A 10,000-nucleotide genomic window follows, 5' to 3' on the forward strand; every position below is an offset into this window, starting at 1 on the left:
CCAGGAGGAGGAGGCGCACGCCAGCACCTACCAGCGCTTCGACGACCACCTGGACGACAGCTTCACCCCCGACGACGACCTTCAGCCCCGGGACGACCAGGAAGACGGGCGTTACCAGGGCTGGTCCGCCCCCGAAGAGAGAGGTTACCACTACCGACACCAGAACCAGGGTCTCGACGGCAACCAGTATGAGAACCAGTATCAAGACGGAGACCAGGACCAATATGGTTCAGAGTACCAAAGCCAGTATGAGTCTGAGCATGGTTACCAGTCTGCACCACCTACAGGCAGGAGGTCTGGACGAGCCAATCACGGCTTTGATCCAGAGGAAGAGGAGGACTAACTTCCTGAGAGACAGGAGGACACTTCCTGATTTACTGAACACTCTCATACATACTTTGCTAAGTGTGACCTCACAAAAAATAAAGCCGTGTGTATATGAGTTTATTTATTTATTTGGATCACCGTTAGCTGTCACTAACATAGCAGCTAATAGTCCCATGGTCCACCCCGGAGTTAATGAATGAAAGAACAAATATACCATTATTAAATAGTAGACCATCGTAAGTAATAGTATGCAAGCACTTCTGAATCCTCTATTCCTTGGTGACACATGTTAGGCAGTTTATCTGAGGTGAGGAGAGTTAGAAACGATTTAAGCTTCTTTTTGTTTGTAGTCTATTATTGTACGTATGTTTTTCTGATGAAATAAGAGTTCAGGAGTGTATTATTATAAAACGATTCAACTGTTGCAGACTGAAATGTGTGACGGCAGAGTGTGTGTGATCTGTGCTTTTATGTCGTAATAAACTTGATAAATGTAATATGTCTGAACCTGGACACAAGGATTTAAAACTGTTTCATATCTTTATGACACAGGAAATTTGACAACAGTCATGTTGACACAATGTTTATTTGATAATCCTTAGGGGTAGAAAATAAATTCCATGCTTTAGATATGAATACAAAATCTGTGGCGTTACAGCAATAGATTCTACTCCACGTTACAGGGCAGCAGAGACCAGAGGATGCCATCTGGCCATGCACTTCCTGTCTGTCTGGCAGGATGAGGGGTCACCGTCGTGCCCAGGGCTGTTTTCAAGGACACAGATCAGGGAAAAGACAGTTCAGACATACAAATGATGTGTAATACTGCCGTCTGGTCAAAAACCTCATCTCCATTTTGGTGATTTTTTTTCCCTCCCCCAACTGAAAGCTGGGACTACGCTTCACAACCTCTGAACGCCTCGCAGCCAAATGCATTCTAAACAGCTCATCATACATGACTTTATGTTCAATAACGTAGAAATCTGAATGTTTTTTCAACATTCTGACAACTGGCCATTTTAGAGATACAAAGATTTTGACCCGACAGCAGCGAAAAATAGACCTCTTTTAAAACTGCAAGGGAGGGAAGGGGCCAGAGGCGTCTGCCGCAGAGTCCGTGAAGAAGGCAGGGACTTTCTCACACGTGCGCGCTCTTGGCGTGGTTCCCCATGGCGGTGGGCGGGGCCGGGGTGGCGGAGACCCCCTGTCTGGAGTAGTAGAAACTGTTCTCCCTCCGCTGGGGCGTCGGAGGGTCGTTGCCGTGACAGCAGAGGATCATGGCTCCGCCCACAAGGCACAGGCAGGAGCCCACCCAGCCAGCGTACAGCGACCAGCCGAACGACATCAGGCCGTCCTCCTGGTGGGCACCGATGGGAAACCAGACTGTCGACACGATCCCACAGATCGCTGGAAAGAGAGACGGGGCGAGAGAGGGAGAGGGAGAGAGAGAGGGAGAGAGAGGGAGAGGGAGAGAGAGAATTATTATCAGTCATAAGGACGTGATAGTTTGTGTGTGTGTGTCTGTGTGTGTGTGTGTATCTGTGTGTGTGTGTCTGTGTGTGTGTCTGTGTGTGTGTTTGTGCACGTGTGTGTGGGTGCGTGTGTGTCTGTGTGTATGTATGTGTGTGTGTGTGTATGTCTGTGTGTGTATCTGTGTGTGTGTGTGTCTCCTACAGCTGCTTTCCCGTTTTCGGAGGCTGCTGACAGGGACTACCTGCCGCGCCTCACACAGGATGTGGTGGAGTCCGGTGAGGTGCACCCTGGGAGGGAAAGAATCTGAGAGACCCTGACCCTCTCCCCCGCCCGACCACGTGGTCACCATCAGGATAGACCTCCACAACAAAGAGCAGCTTATAGTCTTATCTGGACTAATAGCAATCGATTCAGTTTCCAATGTCGGCTTTCTACCCGTGTGTGTGTGTGTGTGTGTGTGTGTGTGTAAGTGTGTATGTGAGTGTGTGTATATACGTGTGTCTGTGTTTGTGTGTATATATGTGTGTGTGTGTGTGTGTGTGTGTGTAAGTGTGTATGTGAGTGTGTGTATATATGTGTCTGTGTTTGTGTGTATATATATATGTGTGTGTGTGTGTATATGTGTGTGTGTGTGTGTATATGTTTGTGTATATATGTGTGTGTGTGTGTGTGTGTGTGTGTATATGTGTGTATATATATGTGTGTGTGTGTGTGTGTGTGTGTGTGTGTGTGTGTGTGTGTATCAGACTCACCCATGATCAAAATGAGTGCTCCGGCCATCATGGCGCGCCGCTGTTTGTTGTCGGGCGCCTCGCTGGCCAGGCGTACGCACGGCATGGCCATCATCACCAGCGCCATGGCGGGCAGGCCCATCAGACACGCACAGATCATCAACGCCCGCGACGTCTGCATGTACGCTGGGAGAGATCATGCAACACCACATGAGAATAAGAAATAGAAGATTTGTTCTTAAGGGCTTGCCTGGTTAAATAAAGGTTAAATAAAAATAAATAAAATAAAAATGACCAACACCATTAGATGATGCTCAGTTATAAACTAGATAGATAGATAGATAGATAGATAGATAGATAGATAGATAGATAGATAGATAGATAGATAGATAGATAGATAGATAGATAGATAGATAGATAGATAGATACTGTACCTCTCGCTCTCTCTCTCACACACACACACACACACAAAGAGTATACATTACAGTAATTTAGCAGACTTTTTTATCCAAAGCGTTGCGTTGCGTTGCATTTAACGTTGGCAGTCAGTGTACTACTACTCTCCAGAACTCTCAAGTGCATCTCCTTTCTAAACAAGTGACTAAAAGTAAGTAAGTAAAGTAAGTAAGTTTTATTTATATAGCGCCTTTCACAGCACGAATGCACAAAGCGCTTTACAATACAGATAACACATAAAAAGGAAGAAAGGGCGACATACAAAATGCAATACACACAAAATACAAGGCAATTACGACATACAAAATACAGTACAAGGCAGTTACAAAATACAGTACAAGGCAGTGCATTATGCAAAGCATAATCTAGTGCTGAGGGCAAAGTGCAAGAGCAGCAAAATATAAACACAATAGGCGCTTGAGAGGGAGGATTATAGAAGGAAGGAGTACAGAAGAGCTTTCTGGTATCTCACCTGGTAAGGTGATGATCTGGTTGAGGGAGACGCAGTGGTAGAGCGCGGGCGAGATCACGCACTCCGCCCAGAGCCCCTTTGAGCCCAGCTCGTCCATGCGCACGCACGTGGCCACGGTGTAGTCGCAGGTGCGCACCCAGTCGTTGGTGGCCGTGGCAATGATGATACCGACCCAGCCCGCGCAGCTCGCCACGCTGCCGCTCAGCTGCCTGCACACGTGCGCCATGGTACTTGTGTGCGCGCAAAGCGACGAAAAAGAATCGATGGTATTCGCTTTTTGTATTGAAAGAATACAAAAGATTAAAGATTTAAAAAAAAAAAAATATATATATATATATATATATATATATATATATATATATGGGATGCTATGTTGAGCAATATTGAGAAATAGGCTAATTACTGTCTTACAAGCATTACAAGGAAGTATTAAATCAAACTACTAATTGAAAAAGAATCACTAGGCTAATTGTCTATTCCTTTTGGGCGATAAAAATAACAGTAGTGGCCCAACAAAAGCACCCATCCGTAGCTACTTGTGCTCCTGTAAAACTGGTCAATAGATTCCGCTCGGAATTAGATTTTATAGTGCGAGAAAAAAAGTGCACTTCTTTTTTTCTAAAACTTTCTGGCAAATGCTGCTTGCCAATCAGAGAGCAGAAAGGGCCTATCCAAGTAGCATGGGTCGACGGTTCGTTTTATTATGGTACGAAATAAATATAAAACCCTATAAACCATAGCCTTGTTTACACCTTTTCAAAGTTGGTCAGAACGAGCCGTGTGATGAACGGTTAATTGATTATAGTCAAAGCTTGAGATTGGCTTTAGATGATTGTTTTAATGTTGAACCAATATTATGACCTCTGTATGAAGCACATACTAGCACGGGTTGTTAGTAATGTTAGTGACTGAAACACACATTTCTATATTATTATTTTATCATTGCCATAGGTTTGGGAACATTACGCACAAGGTTGAGAAAACATAGTTCCATCGCCATCTAGCGGTGCGTAATGCATCATTGAAATGTATTACATTATATTATATTATATTGCATAGCTCATGTAAAATCAAAGTTTGGTTACATTCAGTGAAAACATATTTAGTCATCGGTTTAAATGAATATTTTGTTTATTATAATTTAAAGCAGGATAGGATGAAAATGTGACAAATTAACAGCATTGGTCTCTAACTGCATCCATTGACCAAAATGGAAGTGGTGTCCAGTGAAATAATATAAAAACACTCTACTTTGTTTTCTTAATTTACAATTCCGTTTTTCTCAACAGATTTTGATACTTTTTGATAAAGTCACTTTAGTTTTTCATTTGAACACTTACACTCTACAAAAACGTGTTAGGGAAAATGTAATATATTAATGTTCAAAATCCTTCATGAAATAACAGCCTTTGAAATGCATTGTAAAATATTCACAAAGATACATTATAAAAATCTGTGTTTGAGAGACGGAGGGTCCAGGATAGTGCTACCTCCACTCTTGCTCTGCTCTTTCCATCCGCCTCTCTCCGTCACTTCAGCTCATCTTCTTTGGGCCGTTCACCAATCTCTCAAATCTCTGTGCAAATCTCTTGATATCACTCCCCCTCCCTCTTTTGATGGTCCTAGCTTGTGTGGTCCCCTAGGATATAGACTTCTCCTCTCTCCCCTAGGATATAGACTTCTCCTCTCTCCCAAACTTAGTCGCTTTTTATTCCTTCGTCCTCCCTCTCTCTCTTTATCTCTCTCTCTCGCTCCCTCCCTCCCTCTCTCTCTCTCTCTCTCTCTCTCTCTCTCAGCAAATTCCTTGTTATGTGTAAACCTACTTGGCAATAAATCTGATTCTGACTCTCAGTGGTGTTTCAGTGCATTGATGTGGGCACAGATCTTGAGTGCTGGTCCCAGTTTGATGTTCATGCTGGTCATCAGGTGGTCCTCCGTCAGCAGGAGCAGAGCCTGGCCGTCGATCTCCTGCAGCCGAAACGCCTCTGAAACCTCCCCGCAACCTACACCCCAAGACAGGTCAACGTTACTGCAACCTACACACAACCATAACACCGGACAGATAGGTCTATGTTACTGCAGCCAACAAACAAGGCAAGGCAATACTGCCGTAGGACCCAGGAAAGTGTGCGTTAACATGTAGTGTGAGGGTGTACAATATGACAAGTTTGTCTGCACCCGAGTGTGTGTGTGTGTGTGTGTGTGTGTGTGTGTGCGTGCGCGCAGGCGTGTGTGTGTACTTGCATGTTCTCTGTACCTGGAAGTGTGTGTGTGTGTGTGTGTGTGTGTGTGTGTGTGTGTGTGTGTGTGCATGCGTGCGCGCGCAGATGTGTGTGTGTACTTGCGTGTGCTCTGTACCTGGAAGTGTGTGTGTGTGTGTGTGTGTGTATGTGTGTGTGGGTGTGTATGAGTGTACGTTGTGACTCCCTGGGGCGGGTGATGGGAGGTTGTCACCAGGACGCATCGCATGACGGCGCCCTTCCTGGGTCCTGCTGTGCGTAAATGTCAATTTCAGCACCATGGACAGAGCGCCTCAGCTGAAATGGCCAGAGAGGGCGCGGCCGACCAAACCAGACCCTGTCAGCACCACGGACAGCGGGGACAGGTGGTTTACAGGCTCTTTTTGGTTGCCCGGGCAACCCTACCCCCCAGCTGCGCTGAGTTGCGCAATCAGGCCTGGCCGGAGAGGACACCAGCTGCAGCTCATCTGCTAACGAGCCCTCGCACTGCTAAAAGCCTGGCTGGGGAGAAGCTCAGCAGTCTTTGGAGTGAGTGACTCTGTGAGTACTGTACGGTGTGCTGCTGATCTGGGGCTCTGTTTTGTTTCGACCCTGCTAACCAGTACTTTCTTGTCATCTTCAGAAGCCATAGCCGTCCCCCTCAACGCCTCCCCCGCCATACGCCACGGCGAGAACGAGAGCCTGACTAGGCTGGAAACCAGCTTTTCTGTTTGTATATTTGGATTTTTTGAGTTATTTCAAATAAACGCGCTGAAGCGCATAAGAGCTCCCTGACTGACTGTGTTTTTCTGTGCTCCATCCCAGTTCCCTCTCCTTGGGAGATTACAACGTGTGTGTGTTCCACATCCATGGTGTGTGCTCTATACCTGGAAGTGTGTGTATGAAGTCACAGACTTGCTCCACGCTCCACTGGGCGGGTCGGAGGTGAGAGGTCGCAGCGGGGTTCGAGGTCATCGCCGGCGCCGACGCCCTCCTGGCTCTCCTCCCCGCTCGCCGCTGCACTCTGGTCGTCACGGGAACTGCGGGGTCGTCTTCCGCCTCCTCCTCCTCCTCCTCCTCAGGCTCCTCATCCTCGCCGTGGTCGTTGTGGCGATGGGCGCTCCAGAGGTCCCGGGGCTGATCACATGACAAAGACCAACCAATGATGACGAGCCAGAGACCAAATACCGTGGCCGGCCGTTCACGTCAACATTATACTAGCGTTATGAACACCGCGATCATCGTGTATCTGGACAGCACAGAACTCAGACGTCGAAGACGAAACGCCTTTCTGTCCAAATTAGCAAAAAACTCCAAGAGAAAACCCGCTGAAATTCGTTTTTTTGTCCCAGCGAGGTTGCTGAAAGGTCACGAGTCCCTCTCACTGACCAGCCTCAGAAGGATGGGCTTCCCAGGGACGGAGACCGCCCTCTTCAGCCTGGAGCCACGCCCCTCTGCCCGGCTGCCGGCGCTCAGAGCTCGCAGACGCTTGGTCAGACCAACGTTGTACCTGACAGACAGAGAGAGAGAGAGAGACAGAGAGAGGGACAGAGAGAGAGAGAGAGAGACAGAGAGAGAGACAGACAGAGACAGAGAGACAGTGAGAGAGAGAGACAGAGAGAGAGAGACAGAGAGAAAGAGAGAGAGAGACAGAGAGAGAGAGAGAGAGACAGAGAGAGAGAGACAGAGAGAGAGAGTGTAGAAAGAGGTGTAGATTTTGTTCTTGCGGTTATAATTTTTATTTATCATAACAGTCCGTTATAACTCCTAACCACATCCTATGAGTCTGGTCCTACGTCTACGTGTGTGTGTGTGTGTGTGTGTGTGTGTGTGTGTGTGTGTGTGTGCGTGCGTGTGAGTGCGTGTGTCTGTGTGTGATGTGGGCCTCTTCACTCTTCAGCCAGTAGAGCAGCTCACCCCCGGGCGCAAGACGTGGAGCAGAAACGTTTGGAGCGCATGAAGTTGTGGGCGTGGCCTCTCTTCCCACAGAACTGGCAGTGAAGGACAGCCCTCTTCTCTCGCTGGCCTGCCGACCCCACTGGGAGAGAGAGGAAGAGACAGGACAGTGCGTGCGCACACACACACACACACACACACACACACACAAGCACTCATTCAGCCAAGTGCAGGTGCAATGTAAAAAGTGCATTGGTCAGTCCCTCCAGAAGAACGCGCTTATGCGATCGCATAATTAATTGCATGATCAGGCAAAAGGCGCAGATTATGCAAGGGTCACATAATTTTAGAAAGAGCGCATTTTCACCGCGATAATCACTGAACTCCGCGCAAACGTGGAATATGCGGGGCTCGCTTGATTTCATACTTCCCGCATTTTTCTGCTTTAAGTTTGAATGTTTTTCACCTCGTTTGTAGGGTTGGCACCTTCAATGGGGAAAAATAAGGGACACCTTGCCAGCAGTCCCATGCTCACGGAACACAAATCAAGCAGGGGTCTGGGGGTCCTCCCCCATGAGATTATGAGTGTCAGACATCTCATTTCCTGCATTCTAGTGAATTGCACCAATTTATGTTTAATGCATCAAGTTCAAAGTCCTCTGCTATTCTCATCATGAATGAAGGAAATAAATAGCAAATAAGAGTAGGCTAAAGCACAGCTGCATCGATTATATTAAGATCAAATCAATAAACATCAGATCATAGACATGGGTAAAATGTTTGGTCTGATAAACTTGGAAATAGCAAATGACCTGGACGACCACAGAGACCAGATGGTTGTTTATAAGTTTCATCATCACTGTAAGTTTTAAGGCTCCCTTCAATCATGACGCCGTTCTATTACCGTAGCTGGTCTAGGCGCTCTCGCATAGGCTATGGTTTTGTTATTTCTCGTAGGCTATCATTCCAAGCATGTGAAGACGTAATAGTGTAGGCTATATGCATTAGAGTGGGGTGTGCACGAAAATACAGGACAGGTTCTTGCATTTTTCGCATATTCTCGCAATATTCGCAAGTTCCCGCAACTTCAGAAAATCCCTGCATTTTCAACGCATAAAATCACATAAAACCTTGCATATTCCATTGCATAATCAAGGATTTTTGCCTGCATAATCAAGGATTTTTGCCCGCGTTTTTCTGGAGGGACTGATTGGTTTGTCATTTAGCTATTTAGCCTGTTCTTGTGTTATTGTTAGTTTCACAGACGAAAACCAACAAACAAAACTGGACAAAACTGGACAGGTGACAGTTCTCACCGGTCAGCGCATCATCCGTGGCCTCGCCCTCTCCGTTGGAGTCTGACGAATGGGCAGACTGCCCCGGCGTGACCGTCGGCGGGTTACACTCCGTCCCGTTGGCCACTCCGTTGCTGCTCTCCTGGGCCGCGCCCGACTCCTCCCGAACCAGCAGAGACGAGCGGTTCACCTGCCCACAGAAACATGCGCGCTCGCCGTTCAAGTTCAACGGTTCTCGGTAGCGCGTCCGTGTGTGTGTGTGTGTGTGTGTGTGTGTGTGTGTGTGTGTGAGTGTGTGTGTGTGTGTGTGCATGTTGTTCGTACCGGGAATGGTTGGAGCCCCTCCTGGATCACAAAGCCCTCCACCAGGTGAGTCAGGACCTGCCTACCCCCCTCCGGCCACGCCTTCTGCTCCCAGGGTCCGGGCCGTGATTCGCCGAAGGTCTCGGACTCTGCGTGCGATAGGCCGAAAGCCTCCGAGCCGGCCGGTGATAGGCTGAGTGTGGTGGGATGGGAGGAGGGGGGAGGCAGGAGGGGAGGGGGGTTGTCTGGAGGGAGGAGGATGAGGGGGGAGGGGGGCGGAGACTGGGAGGAGAGGCTGGACAGCGCTGGGGGAGAGGGAGGAGGGAGAGGAGAAGGAGAAGGGGGAGAGAATTAAAAGCATGGAGAGAGGAGAAGACTAAAGCAATAAATCAACAGAGACTTGGTTACACTATTTGAAGCAAGCAAGTAGTCTTGCTTAGAGGCCCAATGGGTAGGAGCCTATCTCCTGATTCCTTAGCATGAGGCAACTTGATGTACAAGTTCACCCCTTGGACACAAGGCTAGTATGTCACCCTCCCCCAATCCAACCATTGATGCCAAGCAGGGAGGCATTGGGTACCATTTTTTTAGTCTTTCAAATGACGCGGCCGCGGATCGAACCCCCAACCTCCCAATCTCAGGGCGGACACACTAACCACAAGACCACTGAGCTGGTTAACACTTTATTTGAAGGGGTGTGCATAAGACCGACATGACACACGTGCAAATCTTGCCCACAACAGGGCTCCAGATTGCGACCAAACTGGTTGCATATTTTGCGAGAAAATTGAACGTGGTTACATTTGTGCGAGTGCGTGACAATCAAGG

General features: G+C 47.8%; 3 protein-coding genes across 3 annotated transcripts in view; 1 reads left to right on the top strand and 2 right to left on the bottom strand.

Moving 5' to 3' along the window:
- The window catches only part of LOC311312836 (putative cationic amino acid transporter), a gene marked incomplete at both ends in the record, with an annotated part of 5,031 nt that extends 4,688 nt beyond the window's left edge, over positions 1 to 343 (top strand). The window contains one exon of the mRNA XM_084442842.1: positions 1 to 343. This exon is cut by the window's left edge and continues 55 nt beyond it. Within this exon, the coding sequence (XP_084298968.1) occupies positions 1 to 343 (343 nt within the window).
- Positions 344 to 1,465: 1,122 nt separating this feature from the next.
- On the bottom strand, positions 1,466 to 3,685 carry LOC311313527 (claudin-11-like; the record flags this gene model as incomplete). Its single annotated transcript, XM_084443669.1, has 3 exons — positions 1,466 to 1,734; positions 2,553 to 2,717; positions 3,460 to 3,685. 3 exons carry the CDS (start codon positions 3,683 to 3,685, stop codon positions 1,466 to 1,468), a joined length of 660 nt encoding a protein of 219 aa, XP_084299795.1.
- An 887-nt stretch (positions 3,686 to 4,572) lies between these two features.
- The window catches only part of phc3 (polyhomeotic homolog 3), an 11,612-nt gene continuing 6,184 nt past the window's right edge, over positions 4,573 to 10,000 (bottom strand). The window contains exons 7-12 of the mRNA XM_084442843.1: positions 9,194 to 9,477; positions 8,891 to 9,059; positions 7,596 to 7,716; positions 7,068 to 7,188; positions 6,566 to 6,815; positions 4,573 to 5,462 (exon numbers count right to left, since the gene is read on the bottom strand). Of these exons, the coding sequence (XP_084298969.1) occupies positions 5,308 to 5,462; positions 6,566 to 6,815; positions 7,068 to 7,188; positions 7,596 to 7,716; positions 8,891 to 9,059; positions 9,194 to 9,477 (1,100 nt within the window). The 3' untranslated portion in view covers positions 4,573 to 5,307. The remainder of the gene's footprint in view (positions 5,463 to 6,565; positions 6,816 to 7,067; positions 7,189 to 7,595; positions 7,717 to 8,890; positions 9,060 to 9,193; positions 9,478 to 10,000) is intronic.

This window comes from Borostomias antarcticus, assembly GCF_949987555.1.
Source record: "Borostomias antarcticus genome assembly, chromosome: 9".
In the NCBI taxonomy this organism is placed as follows: Eukaryota; Metazoa; Chordata; class Actinopteri; order Stomiiformes; family Stomiidae; genus Borostomias; species Borostomias antarcticus.